Source organism: Aedes aegypti, chromosome 3, assembly GCF_002204515.2.
Source record: "Aedes aegypti strain LVP_AGWG chromosome 3, AaegL5.0 Primary Assembly, whole genome shotgun sequence".
In the NCBI taxonomy this organism is placed as follows: domain Eukaryota; kingdom Metazoa; phylum Arthropoda; class Insecta; order Diptera; family Culicidae; genus Aedes; species Aedes aegypti.
The window spans coordinates 295062990-295086990 of record NC_035109.1 but is presented as its reverse complement, the minus strand read 5'-3'; the positions used below and the strand labels follow the sequence as shown (position 1 = coordinate 295086990).

Here is a 24001-nt window from a genome sequence, read left to right as displayed (position 1 = left end):
AAATTACTTGAGCTGTACACTGTAAGCTCAAAGTACCCTTTAAAGGGTAAAAAAGTACCCTTTATGAGAGAAACTAGTTTAACTCATAAAAAGAGTAAAGGGCCCGTACTCTTTAAAGAGTAAACGGCTTGTACGTCAAACCAACGAGTAAATTTTACCCACTTTCTGAAATACATCATTTTGAAAACAGGGTAAAATTTACTCTTTTTTTATGCGATTTCTGAATTAAATTTCAAAGTAATATTCAACAAATGGTAACGGAATAAAATATCGATTGATTGACACGTAATTTAACTTTATTCAGCAATGAAAATAATAATACTCGAAACAAACACACCATCTCGGGGCGGGAGAACGTTGACGACATTGGCTGGATCCTAGTAGACATCGTTTCTCCCTGGAAAATCATGGCGCAGTAGTTTCATCCTTCATTCGAGTTGTTCGGGAATCTGGTGTCCGGCCGTTATTTTAAGTTGAATATACACAGCCTACAATCACACCACAAAGTTAAGCTTGTGTTTAAATCATTAAGAAGATTAATTTATAGTACTTACTCGTTTTTAATGATTCGCACCATCTCTCCACATAAACAAACTGCTTCAGGTTACACTGATGCTGGTTTTATGAATAATCATGCTTAAGACAATTTTCACCCATTAAAGGGTAACCTCAGCATACTTGTATATGGGCACATTTTACCCTTTATTGAAAATTTTTAATTACCCGTTATTTTGACAGCTGCATATATCAGGAAAAAATGGGTATTTTTTACTCTTTAAAGGGTAATGGCGAGTTTACAGTGTATCCAGTTGACAAGTAGAGCTGATTTCGTAACATTGGTAACGCCTGCCGTACAAATCAAATGGAGCTGTCACTATTCCGTACGGATAAATGTGCCGCTCAATTATTCCGCAAGTAAAAGTGACACTTCGCTCATTCTGGATCAGCTGTCAAAATTACTTTGGTAATTAGCAACAAATTGTACTTGACCGCTTAACTTAGGATGTGGATACTAGGCTTGACGGGGGGATGTCATTGAACAGAGAAAGAAAACAAACACGGATTTAGGCGTTACGGAAGACGTTACTGTGAGTTATGAAAACTGATGACTGGTATCCTGGAGGAGCTTACAAAAATGTCGCGAGTCGAGCTGTTTATGAGCCATTTTACGAGACGTTTCGGAACAGCTGATCGCCGCAACGGCGTCAATTGACAGGAGACCTGGGATTAAATCCAGCGTGATTTTCAATAACGCCTCATCTTACCAAACGAGGACATGGAGAAAATGACAAAAATGAGATCCAAAAATGTTCGTTACTGCAACATTACACCTAGTTATTGTATCAGCTACCTCTTTGTTACCCATATTGCACATAAAAAAGCATTTTTGTGATCAGAAATATTTTAATAATTTTTCTCCATTTAAGTTTTCGCCTGGATGAAAAGCTACGCTAGAAATGCGCACAGTCATCAACCATCATCATCGCGAAAACTGACGCCGATGATTGAAAAATCCCAGGTCTCCTGTCATTTGACCAGGCTTCGTAAAATGGCTTATAATATTATAATATTCTACAGTTGAGGAAATGACGGTTGCAGCAGTTTTGATGTAATATTCAACAACTTTTTTCTTGCTGTTTATACTTCGCTATGAAGCTCTGCACAAAAATGTACTCCTCTCTTTCACTCTTTCATGAAATTTGTAAACAACAAGCCCAGTAAAGTCAAAATCCCATGCAAATTCAAAATTGTGTAGAGCCCCTATGGCCTCTGCACTGTATTGATTTTGCAAGGGATTTTGACTTTTATTGGCCTTGTTGTTTACAAATTTCAAGAAAGAGTTAAAGGGAGAGGTACATTTTTGTGCAGAGCCCCATGGGGTTCCAGACCGTTACACGTATATAATTTGGCCATTTATGGCCGGTACGCTGATCATAAGCTGAGACGAGACTCGCGAAGACGGTCTTCTTTTTCTGTGATTGCTGAGTTTTTTCTTATTCCACTTTGTGTTTATACCAATTATGCGCAAGCCGTTCAAACCCTCACATGAAGCTCTCAGCAAAAAATGATTGAGTTTGCATCACATCGAATCATAAATAGCCGTTTGAGTGAAATTTCATGCCAGCAAACGTAGCAGACATTAGAAATAATTATTCTTCTGCTTAGATTTATCAGCAACTTTGGAAAAAACTACTCCACCGATTGAGGTTTTTAATAACAGTTTACTTTGAACACAATACTTTTCACTTTTTCAGCCATAAAAACGGTGGGCTGCATTTGACGTTTCGTGAGAGGGGAATCTGGGCTGCATATGACGTTGATATTTTTCGTCTTCGCGAGTCTCTCTCAGATCATAAGTACTGTGCAAAAGGAACACGGAGAAATATTTTTACCTAATTTTTGAGTTTACTTTACCCAAAATTAAGTATATCGATTATAGTTTCAACCCAAAATCTCTCGGTTTTCTCTTTCTCCCACACGAATGTTGTCAAAAATAGAGAGAGCTGCATCTACCCAATGGGGGTACTTTGGCCCAATAAGCCAAATTTGGGTAAATACAACTTTTCTTCAGAGTCTATGAATGGAGAGTTGCGCGAAGAGACTTCTTTGAATGGTTTTTCTTCTTCGTCTTCGAAAATAGCCCCTATCTGTTTTGCTGGTCTGCTCGATAGGTAGACGGTTTGACAGTTCGATAGGTAGATTTGGTTTCACTCTTCGCGCAACTCTCCATTCATAAACTCTGCTTTTCTTATGTTTGGGTCGAAAGAACTCAATTTTGCGTTAAATCAACCCAAAATTGAGTATATTTTTCTAATGGAATTAAAGCCAAACTACCTAGTGGGGACCTTGGAAATTTAGCCAAAATTGAGTTATTGGGCTCAACTACGGAATTGCGTTGAAACAACCCAAAATTGAGTTGAATTGGGTCCTTTTTTAACATTTTTTAATGAAAACTTGTTTTTATTTAATAACACGAAAGAGCATGTTACTGCAACTACTTTAGCAATTTTTCCCGCTCAAATAACGACTACACGCAGCGAACTGGACTATCGAAATTCATACATTTTGCCTTATGAAAGATGGAACGATTATCGCAATACGAACGCTTTATGTATCGTTTTAGCATCACTCCATATCAAGGCGTCGATAGGCGCAGGATGTACGCACGAGCCTATCGATCGCAAGGTTCTTGGTTCGATTCCAGGTTGCCGCGAAAACTATTTTTGTTTTCAAATTTCGGTTTCATAAGGCAAATTTATGAATTTCAAACCGATTCCTTGTGGCGAATTTTCATAAGGGGTTCCTATGTTTATCGATAGTCCATTTGCCTGAGTGTATATCACGATTAAACTTTAATTTAAAAATTGGGTCCATGAATGAACCTTGACACTTTTGATCATGTTTGACGTTCGCTTAGTCGACAAAAACACCACAGGGGTTTTAGTTTTAACACTGGGGTTGTTCCTATCTGACATTTTGGAAGGGACACGGAAAACAAAATATACCCAAAAATTTGAGTTTAAGCCAAGGGGTGTGACAAAATCTAAAGAAACATAAAAAATGTTTTTCGGACTTAAACCAACGGAAAACATTAAAAAATTGAGTAAAAATGTGTTTTTGCCTAAACTTAAGCGTTTAGCACTACAATTGGGACAGGGCTTTAGGACCCTATTCCGTCTCCGTGAATGATTCCGCTATCGAAATTACTTTATGGTTGGTATCCACTTCGTAAGTACTGTGCAAAAGGATAGGATAAGTAATGGTCAAGAAATACTTCAGCTGTTCAAATTACTTGAGCTGTATCCAGTTGACAAGTAGAGCTGATTTCGTAACATTGGTAACGCCTGCTGTACAAATCAAATGGAGCTGTCACTATTCCGTACGGAAAAATGTGCCGCTCAATTATTCCGCAAGTAAAAGTGACACTTCGCTCATTCTGGATCAGCTGTCAAAATTACTGTGGTAATTAGCAACAAATTGTGCTCGACCGCTCTACTTAGAATGTGGATACCAGGCTTTAAGCAAGAGATTTTATTTTTTGTCCCAATTTATTATTCACAGAGCGTAACCAAGTCAATGAACATGCTAAAAGGGGAAAAACTTCCTTCCTCTTCTTCTTGGCTTTAACGTCCTCACTGGGACAGAGCCTGCTTCTCAGCTTAGTGTTCTTATGAGCACTTCCACAGTTATTAACTGAGAGCTTTCTTCGCCAGAGTTGCCATTTTCGCATTAGTATATCGTGTGGCAGATACGATGATACTCTATGACCAGGAAAATCAAGGAAATTGCCTTTATGAAAAGATCCTGGACCGACCGGGATTCTAACCCCGACATGGCTTTGCTTTGTAGCTGCGGACTCTAACCACTCGGCTACGGAAGGCCCCAAAAAACTTCCTCTACGAGATAATAATGCCTACATGGTGATGTATAGTCTAAGATACGTCGAAAATAATTCAATTGTACAGCACTGTTTCCCATTATGTTGGACCCCACAATGCATTTTAGATCATCAATGGATGTATTTTGGACACCAGGCATTTACATTCGATTGGAGACAAAGTCTGAGATACTGTTCATCCATATGCTTTATATAGGTTTTAGCTGTACGCTGCTGAGAAGTAGAGCTGATTTCATAACGTCTGTAACGCCTGCCGTACAAATCAAAGGGAGCTGTCACTTTTCCGAACGGAAAAATGTGCCGCTCAATTATTCCGCAAGTAACCCGAATAAAAAATACAATACAAAAACAATATAACGTATTGTAACAGTACCATTCAATATACTGGAAATACAATACAGTATATGTAAAATGACAATACAATTACAGTACAATATATTGTTTTGAACAGTTCGCTGTATGGTATATGAGATTTTTGCAATATAATGTATGGGTGGTTAAGTATCGTAACAATACAAATATAGATATTTTCTCATACAAACATTTTGAAAATACAATACGATATAATGTTCATGTATTGTCTTGTTTAGCAATTCGTGTATTGTTGTACAATACAAAAACAATTTAACGAACTGTATCATGGTTGCATTCGTCGTTACAGCTAATGTCAAGTGACTTCTAAAAAACTACTTATTTTTACTTTTTGAATACTTTTCACCCAAGATTTCTTGCTTTCTGAACTTGTTTTGTTTAGTTCTTTCAGCAAAGCTACATAGAAAAAAGCAACAGTTGTTTTACGCGAAAATAGGAATTTGACCAAAATTGTAAGGTATAAAACCAATTAAAAACAATACAATGTTCTGTTACAATATATTGTAAATTTTGCACCCTATCGGACGCGACGATTTGTAATCGTCGCCGGTGAAACCGTCGCCAAAATCGTCGCCAGCCAAGTAACCGCTGTGAATTTGACTTTTCGCCAGTCTTACCAACACAATGGCAAATCACCTCCTTTGATTTATTTTCTGGCATTTGACATTTCACCAGTCTTGCCAACACAAAGACAAATCACCTCCTTTGATTGGTTTGCTGGCGACGATTTTTTCAGTCTTTTCGAAAGTTGGCGGCGCGTTTTGTTGCGAATGAAACAGACAATATTATATTGTTTTTGAATTGTATATCCAAACAAGAATAATATTGCTTCGACATTCAATTACAATACGCTGTATTGTATCCAATACGTTATATTGCACATTAATGGTTTATTCCATTCACTGAATGATACGTTTTTATCCGGGAAAAGAGACATTTCTCTCATACTGAATCAGCTGTCAAAATTACTTTGGTAAAAAGGAGAAATTTTACTTGAGTGATTTACGTTTCAGGTCCGTACTTGGCTTTAGGCGGCATCCACAAATTACGTAACGCTCTAGGGGGAAGGGGGAGTAAGCTCAAGCGTTACGGCTCATACAAAAATTTGAAATTTTTCATACAAAAAGCGTTACGGAAAAATATCCAATTTTAGCGTTACGTAATTAATGGACGCTGCATTACGGCAAAATCATATGAAAATTATATACGCGTAACGCACTGTCCAAAATACATAAAACACCCTACTCGTGTTTTAGAGTGCAGAATAAATCATAACGTTTAATTCTCGCAGCTTGACGGCTGTTGTCTCTAATCTTCATTGAAGTCATAATGCTTGGTAACGCATTGCAAAAATAACAAAAAAAGTAGAAACGTCAAAAACAATAAAAACACAAACATTGTGTGCTTTTCTTCAAACAAATCCAATCCTTTCGGAAAAAAATCGCTTCAAAACTAGTTTTTTTATCGCTAAAATCAATAACTACATCTCCCATCCACGGCGTATTATTTCAACGGTATGTATTGTTTTTCTGGCCAAATATCAATGCTGAAAAATAATCAGTTTCACTGGTTGCAAAGGTCAGCGGCGATTTCCCACCAGGAACCATGAGCAGCGGATTTGTGACCGAAACGGAACTAGCCGAGGCCAGACGCATCCGGCAGGAAGAATGGGAAAAGGTCCGCACAGCAGACCAACCCATTGGTAGGTTTCTACCGCGATATCATTCATTATATAAATTTCAAAAGTTTTGATTCTGCAGAGGCACCGGAAGAGGAATACGATGCCCGCTCGCTGTTCGAGCGATTGCAGGAACAGAAACAGAAAAAGGACCTCGAGTACGAGGAGGCACACAAGCTAAGTAAGACGATTCGAAAATCGACCACGGATGGGTTCGCTTAAGTGATTCTTTCTTACTTGCAGAAAACATGATCAAAGGATTGGATGACGACGAGGTGGAATTCCTGGATCTGGTGGACAAGAACAAGATGAACGCCGAGCGGAAGGCACAACTGGAAGAGGCCAAGGAAATGAACGAGTTTCGGCAGCAGGTTGCTTCCCTGCAGGAGAAACGGATGGATGAGGTAAGGCGGAATCAGGGTGTGTGGACTCGGGAATATATGCGGGGAGAAGTTGGAAATTTTATTTTCAATCGGAAAATTCTTTTGGTATAAAAAATTTGCTCCAGGAAATCCTTGAGCACTCCAACACTCCTTGAGCTTCAGTAATTTTTCCAAAGATCTACAGCAACCAATCCAGTGATTCCTCCGATCACCGCTACACAAATTTCTTCAGAGACTTCTTCCAATAGCTTTGAAGAAATTCCTGCAGGGTAAAGATTTCTCCAGAAATTCATTTAGTGCCCGTGTAATACCTCCAAGAATTTTATTTCTGATATCTATAATAATAGAAATTACCTAAGAGATTCCATCAGGAATTCCTCCAAAGATTCTTTAAGATATTTTTCAAGGAAGTCCCAAGTTCTCCAGGATTTTATACGGTGATTCTTCCATCGATTTCTTTAGTATATCCCCCAAGATTTACGTTTAGAAAATCTCCAAAAAATATGAGCAGGATCTCTTACACTGAGCCAACTCCCTCGTTCAATGCTATATGGTAGTCATATAAATCTGCACTATTAGATTTTCCTATGAAAGTAACCGAAGAACGAAAATGTATATTTGAAGTTATATGCGTAACATATGAGATGGCTCTTCTGTATCCATGTCAGTGTTATATGCAAATATATTACGATCTACGAACCGCGCGAGCAGGTGAATATCATTTGCATATTTAGTAAATGCTATCGTAATCAAACTGAATATTTATATGTAAAAGCAATATCTTCTGAGTGCATCCAATGTACTTTTTATTGATACTTCGAGTAGTTGAAACAAAATATCAACAAATAACAAAAGTTGTTTTTTTTTTGTAAATAATTTTGTTTCCAATTCATTATTTACGTGTTATTATTAATAACTTCTAATGTTTAATTCCTTTTGTTTGTCCACCTATGAAAAAGCTCAGCATCTTGTCTAATGCATTGCCGTTCACGGAGTCGGGTGTCCTTGAATGTTCACTATTTTCCTTCAAAATAAACAAATTCAAATTCGGCGTCAACATTTTCTGTTCAGTAATATTTTGTTAAAAACATATAAAGCTTGAACTTACTTTCCATCGCCAATAAGACCTTAATCTCAAATGTTTGATCCTAACAATTTCCAATGCGCCGCTTCCATTTTTTAAATGAAACCTTGAGTAGAACATTCTGCAAACTTAAAAAAGAACAATTCAAACCAAACTTCATAATCAAACCAATGATACTAAACTTACCATTCTAAATTAAAAGATAATAAACAAACTATTCTTATTTTGCTAATTTTTCAGTAAATTTTCTGGTTTGCATCTGTTGCACTCACTGGGTAAAATCATAGTGATAATATGAAGAATACGCATATAACAAACGCGATGTCATTGTAGTCGTCGAAACTATGTACGAAACATGTACCGGTTATATGTCTGATGCATATAGCTTCACTGAAAGCCAATGACTATAATGTTCATTAGGACTCCATTGAATCAAAAGAACTTTGCAGATGATACGCATAGGAATCCATATAATTTTTAAGCAACAAGGATGCAGTTGAATTATATGAAGTTTCTAATAAATTTGCCTGTTCGTTTTATTTCAGTGTAGAGCAACAACTGGAGTATTCGGTTGAAGAATTAGTGAAAAAATACCTAGAGGAGCTCCTAGTATACTGCCCATAATCGCATAACAAACAGTCCCATGTCGACTTTTGACCGATTTGCGTTTTTTGCATAAATCAACTCAACATCGTCAGAAGATCGATAAAAACTGCTAAAAAAGTAGCCTAGTAGTAGTAGTTCCTAACTTGTACAAAAAAAAACCATTTGTGTTGTCCCATCTTGAAAATATTCGCATAACAGTCACATCAAAGTCCATATAGTGATCGGGCTCAGAATGGGTACCACTTCTAGTACTACATTCAGACTCTCGATACTACTAGCTATTCACTGATGTGTAGCGAAGTAAAGAGAAATCAATTATACAGTGAAACCTCCATGAGTCGATGTTCTATGTCTTAATATCGACTCACGGAACCATACTTAAACAAAATTTCATGGTAACTATGATTATACGCTCAAACAGCTTTCCAAAGCATTTATGTTCCATGACTCGATGTTTCCATAAGTCTATGATTCCTTCAGATATCGACTCATGGAGGTTTGACTGTATTTAACGTTGTTTGGACAATATTTTTAAATTAGTGGATATCACACATAATTATGTATTTTCAATTACGATGCATTACAAATTTTCATTTTAAATAAGGCTTATACAAATGTTAATCTTCTTTTATGTCCGTAGGTAACCATTTGGGTGGTAAGAGGGGAATAAAAACTAATGAGCAACACAAAATAAAATAAAATAAAGTTCGTTTTACATTTTTTATTTAAATTTTGTAATGATTCTTTGCTGGTGCTCAGGAATATCGAACTAAAACTTATTTTTGCGTTTTTCGATAACTGGTAAAATTGACTTAAGGAGTACTTGCTTGTAAGTGTGCAAAATAAAAACTGTTCAATGCGAAAGCAAGATTTCCATATAAAAACAATCAGAGACAACATCGTCTTCTTCATTCATCTGCTTATTAGGAGAATATAGAAAGACTTTGGCTCGGCACATCCTACGAGCCACTGTATTTTAGATCTGCGGTCAAGGCTTACAGAAGTTGCCTGAAAAATTTGTTTCGTCATTCTGGATCTCCCATATAACAGATTAGCTAAGTTGTTCTGGAACATCTCGAATCATTTCCATCGGATTCCATTTCCGCATTATCCAAAAGATGATCATCTGGGTCTCTCATGACTGGGACTCATGACTGTAAGCGCATTATACATCATAACGTGTGTTTTGAGAAATCATTCAATCCGATGTTTTTTTTTATCTGGTGATTCATCTATGGACATACAGTATACTATCCGTAACTCGCTATTCCGTATCTCGATATCGAGTTATAGAATGTGTAGTAAATGTGGGTTTTCATGGATACCTCGATGGTCCCTTTAACCAAAGTTACCCTGATTTTGTGTTCTTCAAAACGATATTTCCCTAACTCGATAGTCGCCTTAATATCGAGTTACGGAGAGTTGACTGTACTATAATAACTAAATTTTTACGGCCAAACAACATAAATAGCAAATGAAACAACCAGTGCATTAATAACAATGAGTGTTTTAGTAGCTGTCGAACGAGCCGATGAACACGATGGGACTGGTATGCAATTACATTGGTATATTATATTGTATATAATCGCATAACAGTCTCGCTACGATTTTTGTGCATTTTAAGGCAAATTTTCAACTTGAATTCAAAAGAAATTTATTAGGTTTGTTCGTGTACTCAACAAACAGTGATATGTAGCAATTTAACACATTTTAGGCCAAATAAAGACTCAAAATGGAGCGAAATTGTTTCCACATTTCAATCGTCTTTTTCTCAGTTTGTCGTTTTCCAACATGGGACTGTTGTGCAAAGAGGGGCAGTATAGTCTTTGGAAAAAAATCGGGGTCATTCTTGATGAAATAAGTACGTAGTATCGCTGGAGTGCTCATGGAATTTCCTGCATGAAATCCTCTAAGAATCTGATGAAGATTGAAATTAAACGAATTAGTCCACCCTAATCTGACCACATGGTGCGTCATCAATGTGTGCGGTGTATATACCTTCGATGAGTGACCGCAAGTATATTGGTCACTACTCAAGTGAAAGGTAGAACTAAATACTCCATCACCCAGTTATTTTTGAGCTCTTGCCCTTAAGGCACAGACAAACAGACGTAACAGCTGGAACAATAATCAATTTAAAACATAGTCATGTGAACATTTACGCCCAATGCTAAACATACTTAATTTGGCCAACCGTGAACTAGGTGGCGGTAGTTTGCAAACGTCAAGCTCGTGCAAAAGCAATGTGAGCACCCCTAGTGACCCGTCGGCCAACTACCAAATTTTAGAATTGGGTACTATTCTGCTGCGCGATGAAAATAATTAGAGTGTTACGTCTGTTTGTTTGTGCTGAAAGGTTGCCACCGATCCTCCTGCCGGTTGAACCGTGGAATAGTCTCTCCAGCCCGTCAGTCCAAGTTCCCAAAGTGCCGTGTTAACTCGCTACCAATCGTGCGTCCTCCACAAGAAGTGTGTGGCCGGCCGCCGTGGTGAGCCTCTATTGTTCCGTCGTCGCAAATCGCCAGTGAGTATTTGGCTCTTGGCCGAGAAGACCACTGCGGTGGAGAATATAGTGCCGTCGTACAATACCACCAACAACGTTCGCTACAAATCCGTCCCTCTGGTAAAAGAGGAGGACTGCCAAGATTCGCCGGAATACCCATGGACTAACAGGTATTGTGCTAAAATAAGAAAGTGGGCGCCATACCGATGGTAATCTAGTGACTCTATTATCACTAGAATCATCTCTCCATTTTACGGATTGACCTTCCGAACACCAAATTTAAACGGTGAAGAAATCCCTCGAATTGCCAGCATACCATAAGCTCGAACAGAATCTTTTGAAAAATCGCTGGAACAATTTCTGGGAGAACTGTTGGAGGAATCTCTAAAAGAATTTATATTTCTAGTTTATTTTAAAGTATCATTTTTTTTCTGGGAAAAGGGCCCCCACATTTGTAAATCCGGCCCTGATAACAGTGCATACACTGTAAGACCAAATTACCCTTTAAAGGGTAAAAAAGTACCCTTTTTGAGAGAAACTAGTTTAACTCATAAAAAGAGTAAAGGGCCTTTACTCTTTAAAGAGTAAACTAGTGATCCTATATAGAGAGATACGCGGAAGTAAAATGGAAATATTTGGCAACAGACCAGCAGTGCTGATTTTGCTCGGCGTCGAGAACAATATTGTAACACGGACATGACTTCCTCATCGCTAAAAATATTTTTTTTTTCGTTATAGATCTTTGAGCTACACATTCAAACTAATAAACAGCCCAAAAAATCAACAACTAAAAATCGCATTGAAAAAAAATTACAAAAGAAAAATATTTCATTTATTTTGCTTCATGCAAAATTACTTTTACCGAAATAATTTCAAGTGGATAACATTACTCCTCAAGAAAAGTTCAAAACAAACATAACGCATGTTCGTTTGGCTCACACTTTGACAGCTCTCGCTGCTCGATTGGCTCACACTTTGACAGAAATGTCAGCTTCCGCGAATCTCTCTTATAAAGGATTTCTAGAGTAAACGGCTTGTACGTCAGATCAACGAGTGAATTTTACCCACTATCCAAAACATTTGTTTTGAGAAACAGAGTAAAACTTACTCTTTTTCCAGATATGAAAATTCTATTTGATTTTAATATTTTCTTCTCGGTTATAAAAATATCAACTAAACAAACATTATCATAAACATAACTTTTATTGAATAAAATATTTGCAAATAATTATTGTTCAGGTGTGGGAGCATAATTAATTGGTTTACGTTGAAACCAAACTGACATCTACTTTTAGCGATTTTGACATGCATACGGGATGTATATGGCAGCAAAAGTATCCTGTAATCAAATAATTGTTTCTTTATAATCAGAACACTAGAGGGAAAGAAATTATACCTACCATTGATCTATCCAAAATTAAAAAACACTCATTTCATCGTGTTACTGCAAGAATGTTTCTGCTTCGTAAAGAACTATTATAAAATTGCAATATTTTTTTCACCCATTAAAGAGTAAGTCCGTGGAATATATAAAAGGGTATAAAATACTCTGTATCTGAAAACATAAAGTACCCATCATTTTGACGTTTCCATATATCAGCAAATAGTGGGTATTTTTTCCACATTAAAGGGTAATGCCGAGTTTACAGTGTAGGTGTTAGAGGGTTAAATTGAAAACACAACGCCACTTGATTTGTGCAGACTAAATTTCCATTTATTTCAAATATTTTGTGCATTCAATTTTACCATGGCACTATTTCGACAGTAAAAATTACTATATCATGGTCAAAAACTTACAGCAGGTTAGATTCGAACCGAGGATCTTGTGTTTGTCAAGCGCGAACGCTTACCGCTCGGCTATCGATGCGGTTGGATCGAGAGGGAGCAAAACGCAAATAAAAAGCTTTCTTGATAGCTCAATCGTGATTGGAATAGTAAATTTAAAAACTTGTTCATGGTTCAATGCTTGTTTCAGTGTATATGCAGAGGAGGAAGGGGAGGTCTAGAAATCCCGAAAAACGATGGACGTCATATTTGAAACTTGCCAAAGGGTACACATCCTGCGTTCACCATTGGCGTTTAGCTTTGACTGTTTATGAATTTTCCCTAAAAAAAACGGAACATTTAAACAAGTTAATAACAGTACTTTTTTATCATTTTCCTTTACTCGATATTGACTCATGAAACCATACAGAAAATCAAATTGTTTTTATTTTATGGGAACATTCAAAAATGACGCTCATTGTTCGGATGAGAAGGGAAGTCTACGAAAGTGTGACACTGCATGCACTAGGTACTGTAAGAAGCGTGACAGGAAGGGAGGTGGTGGAGTGTCTAGAAATCCCAAAAAATGGTGGACGTCATTTTTCAATTTTCCCTTACTGTGAGGGTCCCCTCAGACAAGTTTCCAAAGCATTTTTATTCCATATCTCGATGGTGTCGATGGCTCGACGGTTACTTTAATATCGACTTATAAAGAGTTTATTGTGTGTTGAAAATAACGTTTTATAACTTCTGCGCAGAGTAAGGACCATAATTGAAAATATATTCCTTATTATGCGCACTTAGGGGCGATTTCTTCACCTTCGCTTAAGCCGTAAACCAAGTTTACTCATATAGTTAAACTGGGTTTAGGGCTTAAGCGGGCAACTATAATTGCTTATTATTAGATTATTAAACTAATGCCTACGTACTAAAAATCTGAAATATTTTCTTTTTAATTTGCTTTAAGTGGCTCAAGCCTTCTTCTTCTTCTTCTTGGCATTAACGTCCTCACTGGGGCAAAGCCTGCTTCTCAGCTTAGTGTTCTTATGAGCACTTCCACAGTTATTAACTGAGAGCTTTCTTTGCGTAAGTTGTCATTTTCGCATTGGTATATTGTGTGGAAGGTACGATTATACTCTATGCCCAGGGAAGTCAAGGAAATTTCCATTACGAAAAGATCCTGGACCGATCGGGAATTAAACCCAGACACCTTCAGCATAGCTTTGCTTTGTAGCCGCGGACTCTAACCACTCGGCTAAGGAAGGCTCAAGCCTTAGAAAATTTTTGGTTTATTAAAGCGCATCTTTTGAGATAGAAAAAATATATTTTCATAACATTTAGATAGACATATGGTGTCTTCGGCAAAGTTATAGAAGTGGCAATTTGAAACAACTTTGTCGAAGACACGATTTTTCCATTTCTAATACTTTTTGAGATTTATACCGTTATATGTAAATGACCCTTGAAAATCACATTTTTTTATTCCAAGATTTTTATCATTTTTTGGTTTTTTTTACAAAGTCATTTGTCGCATGAAAAACCGTGTTTTTTGCTAAACTTGTCATTACGCTATGTTTAGAAATTACAAAGTTATTTAAAATTACTCGTTTTTGTGGGTTTCGTAACCATGCAGCTAGCGACATCAGTTCCGTTTAGGCGTGGGTTCGATTCCCGCTCCAGTTGGAGACAAATTTTCGTCAAACGGATAATTCTTCACTGGTCCACTGGAAGTTCCATGTGTCCTTTGTCTAATGTCTAATTTGAGTTATGTTCAGTCTGTGCAGCCTCTGGCTGAAAACGAGGTGAACTCAGTGTTGCCACATTTTTTCCGAATCTCATCTGTGTTTTTGGCCGAAAAAATCTTTTTTATCTTAGGACAACCTCCAAAAATCTTGGTAAAAATCTGTGTTGTCTAAAAATCCAGAAGGTAATGTTTTAGTTCAAAACGAAGCTTTGCATACGTGTTATGGATGTATTTGGCATGTCAACAATTATTATTTTAATTAATTCTGCTAAAAGTAAATTAAAAATGCATAATTCGCGCATAATCTGTGATAACGCCCTAAAAGCCATTGGTAACCACCTGTGTAGCTCGTTGTTTCTGAGTAAATTAATGAAAAAGCATCCAAACCATCATTACTGTCAGGTAGAGAATGATCCTTTCTTCACCATAGAGTTGTTAAATAATGTGTAAATCCATTCAAATACTCCAATGGCTTTTAGAGCGAGATCATAAGTTATGCGAGAATTGTTTCTGAAAGTTTAAAATACTTAAGCTTTTGAGGAAAACTAAACAGAGTAATGGCAATTCAGCTTTATATCTTCCAAAACTGTATCCTAAACTCGTGAAATGTTCTTAAATCTTAAAAAAAATTTATATTCTCAAAAATCTGTGATCTGTGATCACAGATATCTGTATGCAATAACAGGAAAAAATCTGTGTAATTACAGATAAATCTGTGTATGTGGCATCACTGGGTGAATTGTTTTTTAAGGTATAGTTTGGGCCCCAATATCTGCTTCCAGCGCAAAATGGCGCAGACAACCCTTACATAAATAGAGATAGAAAACTATAAAGGACGAATGTCGCTGCTGTTCCCTTTGTTCTCGCTCAGAAACATGTCGGGTACATAAGTGTCAAACTGCATACTTTTTCGCGTTGACATTTATAGCCCCGCCTATCTCCGCCAGCAAAAGCTGTTCCTGCAGCGACGCCAGCGACATTCTTCCTCTATAGTTCATTACCTATTATATTTGTTACGGCATCTCACACCGATCCCGTACGGTTAATCCACGATTGAATACCCCTCGAAAGAAGACGGATGAATGACAACTGACAACGAAGTGTCATGCAGCGCATAATACGAGGTTGAAGGAAAAACAGCCGGATAGAATTGAATCAAAAGGCACTGAAGCTACACACATTTTCTTTCTCCCAAAATAAGATAGTTTAGTGAATTATTGGATTTATTTCATATTATAAAAAACAGTGGCAAATAGCCAGAGAACAACTGTTCTCAATTCTTCAGTGGAAATCGAGAAATTGTTTGAGGTTAAAAGATCCCTGTTTGGCTCAATTTGAGTAATTTGAAAGGCTTTCGATTGTTGGGAAATTAGGAGAGTATCAAGAGACCGATCTTTTAGCTCACACAACATAAACGCAAAACTGTGTTTGCTTAAAGGACCTTGGAAGCTCCACCGCCCAACAAATCTAAAAGATCGTTCAAGATCGTAACGACATCAACATGTCGAAAAGCACCAAGAGTGTGAAAAGTACGAAGAGTAAGAGGAGCACTCGGAGCGCCAAGAACCACTGCCAGGCTTGTAAGGCAATCGATACCGATCGGATGGTCAGTTGCTGTCACTGCGGTTCCTGGTGGCATTTTGAATGCGTGGGCGTCAACGATAGCATCGCAGAGCCAGACCGGGTGTTCAATTGTCCAAAGTGCCAGAAACCATCCGTACAGGTCCCGGTACGGACAACAGTGGGAAAGGTGGCACTAAGCGTAAACTCATCGACTTCTAGCAGAGCAGCGAAGGCACGATTAGAGCTGGAGAAACTCGAGGCCCAAAAAGCTTTGGCCATGAAGCGTCTAGAACTTCAGCGACGGGAACAGGAGCGCAAGCATAAGGAAGCGGAGTTACTATTCCAGCAGAAGAAGGCGCAGGAAGAGGCATCACTCCAACAGCTGGAGCTACAATTGGAAGAGACGATGATGAACGAATCATTCCGCCTACGGGAGATTATCGCCGCAGAAGAGGAGGAGGACGACGACAACGAGAGTGTTGAATCCGTGCAAAGCTCATCCAGCAAGGTTCGACAATGGCGAGCTTTTAATTCGACAATGGTACCCTCGACGGAACAGGCTCCGAAAATTGCACCTACCGACATCGAAACTACGACAGCGACCGGAATAATCCCGGCTGGGCAGGACGGCACCAAGCAACCAACTAGCAATCAGGGATTTCTGGAAGAGGCTATGGCCTCGGCGGTATCAGGTATTTCGTTAGGGCAATCAGGTATGGAACCAACGTTAGGAGGAATAATTGGTCGGATAGAAAGCACCATTGCACCGACAGGTAGTATGAGCAACACGGGTCTTCCAGCAGCTCCCCCAGGGTTTAGCTTAAGTAGAAACTATACTCCACTAAAGCAGGCGTCTAATGATAGTTCTAAGACTCCCATTGTTCCAAATCCTGACTCACTCTCGTATCTCCGTCAATCCTTCGTGTCCAATCCCTCGGTCGGTACCCCGGTTGATATTCTGTCAGCAAACGCGCAATTGTCCGGTTTGAACACTGTGAACCAAATCAGTGCGAATCATAGTGGTAGTGCATTAGCAGTAGCAGATCGACTACGAGGATCATTACCACGGCAGTCGAATCCTGAACGACTTGAAGAAGGGCAACAAAGGGAACAGTCCGTAGCACCGAGTCAACTGGGACCGCAACGAAATCTAGATCCAGGACCATCGATACCTACTCAATCAAGGCAAGGACAACGAAATGCCCTGGCGGAACCACCGTGTGTACAATGGGAGCCGCCGAGAGATCCAGATGCGCCAATATTCGAGCGAGCTGTATTTCCAGTAGTACCGGCGTACTGCGGACCAACACCTCAACAATTGGCTGCCAGACACGTGATGAACAAGGAGCTGCCAATTTTTACTGGTAATCCGGAGGATTGGCCGCTATTCATAAGCGCGTATTACAACTCTACCCAAGCGTGCGGCTTCACAGACGCGGAAAATCTGGCAAGGTTGCAGAGGTGCCTAAAGGGTCATGCTTTTGAATCGGTGCAGAGCCGACTGCTATTGCCGTCAAGTGTTCCACATGTTCTCGCTACTTTGGAGACACTCTATGGCAGACCGGAGTTGCTTATTCATGCGCTACTGCAGAAGCTTCGACGAGTTCCTGCACCGAAGCAGGATAGATTGGATACGTTGATCGGTTTTGGTATTGCGGTGCAGAACCTCAGCGACCATTTAGAAGCTGGAAGACACGAATCGCATCTCAACAACCCGATGTTATTGTTCGAGCTGGTAGAGAAGCTTCCAGCAAACATGAAGCTGGATTGGTCGCTGTATAAGCAACGATGTGGCGAAGTGAATATTCGCTCGTTCGCCCAGTATATGCAGACTTTAGTACGTGCTGCAACCGACGTCACTCTCCAATACGATCCAAGACAGCAGCAGTCTCAACAGCAGCGGACAGCCAAAGAGAAGAGCAGCAAAGATAAGAACTTCTGTGGTGCCCACGCTGCAGAGGGTGCGGCGAAAATGGAAGCAGTTGGAAGTGCGACGTACTCATCAAAGGCAGCTTGTCTAATCTGCAAGAATCCAGATCATCGAGTTAAGGATTGTATAGAGTTCAGCAAGAAAAGCGTAAATGAGCGCTGGAAACTAATACAGCAGTTTAGCTTGTGTCGTCTTTGTCTGGGAGCACACGGAAGGAGACCCTGTAAAATTCGCAAGCAATGTGACATGTCTGGGTGCCAATTGCGTCATCATCCGTTGCTGCATTCTGAACAGAAACTAGGAGGCGAACGAAGCTTGGATGATAGCAAGAAAAGCAGACGAGACAACAACGTCAAGATAGAACGAAACAATTCCGTGCATGAACCATCTGAAGCGAAGCCGAGTGGATCAAAAGTCGTTACCAACTACCATTTCAGCGGGAAAACGACGCTGTTTCGGATAATCCCAGTGACACTCCACGGGAACAACCGTTCCGTGACTGTATTCGCCTTTTTAGACGACGGATCGGAGAAAACATTGGTGGATGAAGAAGTGGTGAAGCAACTCGGCGTTGTAGGAGAAAAGCAGCCGTTGTGCCTCCAGTGGACCGCAAACGTAAAGAGAACGGAAGCAAATTCTCAACGAGTCGCTTTAGAAATTGCGGGGCGCTCAGGTTCAGCCAAGCATTCCCTGTCCGATGTGCGCACTGTAAGTAAGCTGGAATTACCACGGCAGTCGCTACGATACGCTGATTTGGCGGAAGCATTTCCATACCTAAAGGGTCTGCCGATCGAAGATTACGATGACGCGCAACCTCGCATCCTCATTGGCAACGATAACGCGCATGTGACATCAACATTGAAGTTACGGGATGGACAGCCGGGCGAACCGATTGCCGCCAAATCACGGTTAGGGTGGACGGTTTATGGATCCAGTCTAGAAAAAACAGTGGACAGAGTTCACAGTTTCCACATTTGTGAATGTCAGGAGGACAATCAGACGTTACACGGACTGGTGGAGCAATTTTTCTCGGTGGAAAGCCTGGGAATATCCGAGACGCCGCCTGTAGAGTCCGCTGAAATTCAACGATCCAAGCGGATTCTTATAGAAACAACCAAGCGGGTTGGTCAGCGATTTGAGACGGGGCTTCTCTGGAAGTATGACTATTTCGAATTCCCGGACAGCTACCACATGGCAGTTCGGCGACTGCAATGTTTGGAGAGGCGCATGCAGAACGAAACAGTCATCGGAGAGAGTGTTCGGAAGCAAATGTCCGAGTATCAGGAGAAGGGATACATCCATAAAGCGACCAAGAAAGAGCTCGATGACTCGGATCCAAGGCGTACTTGGTATTTACCGTTAGGAGTGGTAATCAACCCGAAGAAGCCATCCAAAATCCGAATTTTCTGCGATGCAGCCGCAAAAGTGGATGGAATCTCCCTTAACACGATGTTGATGAAAGGGCCCGATCTTCTAAACACGCTACTAGATGTACTCTTCGCTTTCCGAGAAAAGCGTGTTGCTCTGTGCGCAGATCTGAAGGAAATGTTCCACCAGATTAAAATTCGACCAGAAGATCGACATGCGCAGCGCCTGCTCTGGCGTGAGGATCCCGCTGAAGCACCCGATGTCTATCTAATGGACGTCGCCACATTCGGAGCTACATGCTCACCGTGTTCAGCACAATTTGTAAAGAACATGAATGCAGAAGAACACGCCAAGGAGTACCCGGCCGCAGCAGAGGCAATCATTCGAAAGCATTATGTGGATGACTATTTAGACAGTGCTGACGATGAAGAAGAGGCTGTGAAACTAGCACAAGATGTCAAACATGTTCACTCACTCGGAGGATTCAATCTACGAAACTGGCTTTCCAACTCCAAAGATGTTCTCGCACGGGTCGGGGAGGGAGATCCAGTCCCAAACCTCGTCACGGAGAAATGCTTACAGCTGGACAAGCATAGCTCCACTGAACGCGTACTTGGGATGTTTTGGAAGCCTGAGGAAGACGTGTTCACGTTTTCCACCGCTGTGGCCAGCGAAGCAGATCACCCAACAAAACGACAAGCGCTACGAGTGGTCATGAGTCCATTCGATCCGGCCGGACTGTTGAGCTTCTTCCTCATACACGGCAAGATTCTGATACAGGATTTGTGGCGGGCAAAAACAGAATGGGATCAGCCGATACCAGAAAAACTACTCGGAAAGTGGAAGCGGTGGATCGATTTGTTCCGCTACATGGATCAGATCAGCATTCCGCGTTGCTACTTCCCCCAACGTTCGATACAGGACATCGGTTCATTGCAGCTGCACATATACGTCGACGCAAGCGAGGAAGCCTACGCGTGCGTTGGATATTTACGTGCTCTGTTTCCCGACGGGATTCACGTAGCGCTGGTTGGCGGAAAGTCAAAGGTGGCACCGCTAAAGGCACATTCTATTCCACGGCTGGAGTTGATGGCCGCGGTTATCGGCGTGCGCTTGGCCAAGACCATACTAAACGGGCACTCGCTAAAGGTCGATAAAGTATTTTATTGGAGCGACTCAAAGACGGTACTCGCTTGGATAAACTCGGACCACCGCAACTACCGGCAGTTTGTCGCATGCAGAGTGGGAGAGATCCTGTCAAAGTCGAGAGCGGAACAATGGCGTTGGATATCTACAAAAAAGAACGTTGCAGATGAGGCGACCAAGTGGGGCAAGGGTCCCTGTCTGTCTAACAATAGTCGATGGTTTCGTGGAGAGGAAGACTTGTATCTGCCGGAAGAACAGTGGATAACTAAAGTGCTTCCTGCCAATCAAACGACGGATGAAGAGCTGAGATCGTGTATGGTACACCGCGAAGCATTAGCGCCACAACTTGTCAAATGGGATAGATTCTCAAAGTGGACGCGATTGCAGCGATCAGTAGCGTACATTCATCGTTATGTGCAAAATTTGCGACGTACTGCGAACAAAAAGCAACGTATGGAAGGATTGCTTACGCAAGAAGAGCTAAGTAATGCTGAAGCCACAATATTCCGCTGGACTCAAAGCGAAATGTACTCGGATGAAGTGACAGCTCTTGTTAGTGCGAGGAACGAGCGTACAAATCAACAGGTGCGGCTGGAAAAGACCAGCTTAATTCGTAAGCTGTCGCCGTTCATGGATGAATCGGGAGTAATTCGTTCAGACAGTAGAATAGCTGCCGCCACATATGTTTCGTATGACACGAGGTTTCCCATCATTCTTCCCAAGGAACACCGAGTTACACATTTACTGGTTGAATGGTTCCACCAGAATTATCTGCACGCCAACGGAGAAACAGTCGTGAACGAGATAAGACAGCGCTTCCACATCTCCCAGCTTAGATCGTTCGTCCGCATGGTAGCTAGAAAGTGTATTATGTGCAAAGTGAAGAAGCCGATTCCAGCGATTCCCCGAATGGCCCCACTACCTGCGGCCCGGGTACAAGCCTACGTGCGTCCATTTTCTTTCGTCGGTGTCGATTACTTTGGACCAATCAGCATCAGAGTAAATCGTACCATCGCCAAACGGTGGATCGGGTTGTTCACTTGTATGACCACTCGAGCAGTCCATCTGGAGGTCGTCCATACGCTATCAGCAGAGTCCTGTAAGATGGCTATCAGGCGCTTTATCGGACGCCGAGGAGCACCAGTTGAGATTCGCAGTGATAGGGGCACGAATTTCGTGGGATCGAGTAACGAATTGAAGAAGGAAATGGGCAAAATCAACCACCAGCTGGCAGAAACATTCACCAATGCAAATACGAAGTGGGTATTCAACCCGCCAAGTGCACCGCACATGGGCGGGGCGTGGGAGCGTTTGGTGCGATCAGTAAAAACCGCACTTGCCGCGATGGATACCTCACGAACACCGAATGAGGAGACGTTGGCCACAGTATTGATAGAGGCTGAAAGTGTAGTTAATTCCAGGCCGCTTACATATATCCCTCTGGAGACGGCGCAGCAAGAAGCTCTCACACCGAACCACTTCTTACTTCTTAGTTCGAATGGAGTGGCGCAGACTCCACGGCAGTTGACAGACCCGCAACAAGCTTGCAGGAACGACTGGAACCTGTGTAGAACGATGGTTGATCAATTTTGGCGCCGATGGGTACGAGAATACCTTCCGACCATCGCACGTCGGACCAAGTGGTTTGAGGAGGTTAAGCCAATCGAAGTCGGGGACTTGGTCGTTATAGTAGAGGAGAAGATACGCAATGGATGGGTGCGAGGACGTGTAGCCAAGATCTCAGTAGGACGCGATGGACGCGTACGAGAAGCTGTAGTGCAGACTGCGGACGGCATGGTTCATCGACCGGTTTCGAAGCTAGCGAAGTTGGATGTAGCAGTGAGTAAAGCCGAGCCGGAGATACCGGACCAGCCTTACGGGTCGGGGAACTGTTACGGCATCTCACACCGATCCCGTACGGTTAATCCACGATTGAATACCCCTCGAAAGAAGACGGATGAATGACAACTGACAACGAAGTGTCATGCAGCGCATAATACGAGGTTGAAGGAAAAACAGCCGGATAGAATTGAATCAAAAGGCACTGAAGCTACACACATTTTCTTTCTCCCAAAATAAGATAGTTTAGTGAATTATTGGATTTATTTCATATTATAAAAAACAGTGGCAAATAGCCAGAGAACAACTGTTCTCAATTCTTCAGTGGAAATCGAGAAATTGTTTGAGGTTAAAAGATCCCTGTTTGGCTCAATTTGAGTAATTTGAAAGGCTTTCGATTGTTGGGAAATTAGGAGAGTATCAAGAGACCGATCTTTTAGCTCACACAACATAAACGCAAAACTGTGTTTGCTTAAAGGACCTTGGAAGCTCCACCGCCCAACAATATTATTATCTACCTATGTGTAGAAATATAAACGAGCTTGAATACATAGGTAGATAGTTAGGGATTTGTATAATATTATTATCCCCCTTTTCAATTTTTGACCAAGCCATGACAGGTATACTCCTGTCGAAATTTTCCTAAGTAGTTTGATTGTGTAGGTACTTATCTGGTGTTAGCATTTAAGGTAGAGAGATGCGACGATTTCTTCAGTGGATACGAGTAACTGACACTGAAGAAGACTGCAAGTGGTAGTCGATATACGCGTATCTGTCAAAGATAAGCATTTAGGAGCGGAATTAAAAGGTACACGGTACTCCATCTACTTCGAAAAAAATGGTTTTGAACATTTGTAAAACAATGGTGGTTATTTTCCTCTTACATTCCATTTAATCTCTTTACAGCAAATTCAGCAACAAATATCAAAACCGAAGCCAGCCAAAGCCCCCATTGTATCCAGTCGATTGTCACAGAAGAAAATCTTAGCCGGAGTCGTGGTTCCAAAGCGAAAGCGTGAGGATGAACCGGTGACCGCACCAGCTGAAACAAAAGAACCTGCAGCAAATGGCCAAAAGAAGGACGGTAATACCGCCAGTGCTTCATCAGAAGTGGCGCCCGCCGCGAGCAGCGAAATGGCCAAACCCGAAAGCCGAACCACCGGCAACAAGAAGCTGAAGAGTGGAGCCATGCAGGTCATCGGCATCCTTCCGGGGTTGGGATCCTATCGGGAGTCGACCGATTCCGAGGAGAGCAGTGATACGGACTGCGACTGCGACACCGGCCACTACGACTGGGTTGGGCGGAAGATCGTCAAGAAAGCGGAAGAGAAGTGAGCAGGGGGACATTGGAATGTGTGGGGATACTAAGTACTAAGTTGGAAAGGCGAGAAATATATGTCAAGCTTTGAATTGTGATTTATGAGGTCTTCTTTTTCTTTAATTGATTAATTATCATATCATATCCCATTAGTGTGTATTTGTTTGTGTATTTTCTACACCACCAGGAGGTGCATTCGTGTCGGCGTTGTGTAGAATTTATAATGTGTTGTTAGTACAATTCAATTTCCGTTACAATTGCTTGTACAATCTGGTATCATACAAGAATTACATTAGGTTACTTT

The 24001-nt window shown here is 40.9% G+C and overlaps 2 protein-coding genes across 4 annotated transcripts in view; both read left to right on the top strand.

The window, feature by feature from the left end:
• The first annotated feature begins 6124 nt into the window (after window positions 1–6124).
• Window positions 6125–23799, top strand: LOC110679379 (protein FAM192A). Of its 3 annotated transcripts, none has more exons than XM_021853828.1 (5): window positions 6125–6285; window positions 6350–6473; window positions 6532–6630; window positions 6693–6853; window positions 23286–23799. In XM_021853828.1, the coding sequence occupies exons 2-5, from the start codon at window positions 6377–6379 to the stop codon at window positions 23712–23714; spliced, it is 786 nt and encodes a 261-aa protein (XP_021709520.1). In that variant the 5' UTR covers window positions 6125–6285; window positions 6350–6376; the 3' UTR covers window positions 23715–23799. The 3 variants fall into 3 exon arrangements, with proteins under 3 accessions (XP_021709520.1, XP_021709522.1, XP_021709521.1); XM_021853830.1 differs by having other exon boundaries at window positions 6136–6285; window positions 6355–6473; XM_021853829.1 differs by having other exon boundaries at window positions 6136–6285; window positions 6333–6473.
• Window positions 10910–24001, top strand: part of LOC5577203 (rho guanine nucleotide exchange factor 11) — a 434547-nt gene continuing 421455 nt past the window's right edge. The window contains exon 1 of the mRNA XM_021853821.1: window positions 10910–11195. The gene's annotated coding sequence lies outside the window, so the exon portion shown is untranslated. The remainder of the gene's footprint in view (window positions 11196–24001) is intronic.

What these genes read in the sequence shown, in the direction of transcription:
- LOC110679379 (XM_021853828.1), top strand. Translation starts at nt 6,377, where the DNA reads ATGAGCAGCGGATTTGTGACCGAAACGGAACTAGCCGAGGCCAGACGC. An exon ending in CGAGGAGGCACACAAGCTAA is followed by an intron (nt 6,631 to 6,692) that starts GTAAGACGATTC and finishes TCTTACTTGCAG; the next exon opens with AAAACATGATCAAAGGATTG. An exon ending in AGGAGAAACGGATGGATGAG is followed by an intron (nt 6,854 to 23,285) that starts GTAAGGCGGAAT and finishes ATCTCTTTACAG; the next exon opens with CAAATTCAGCAACAAATATC.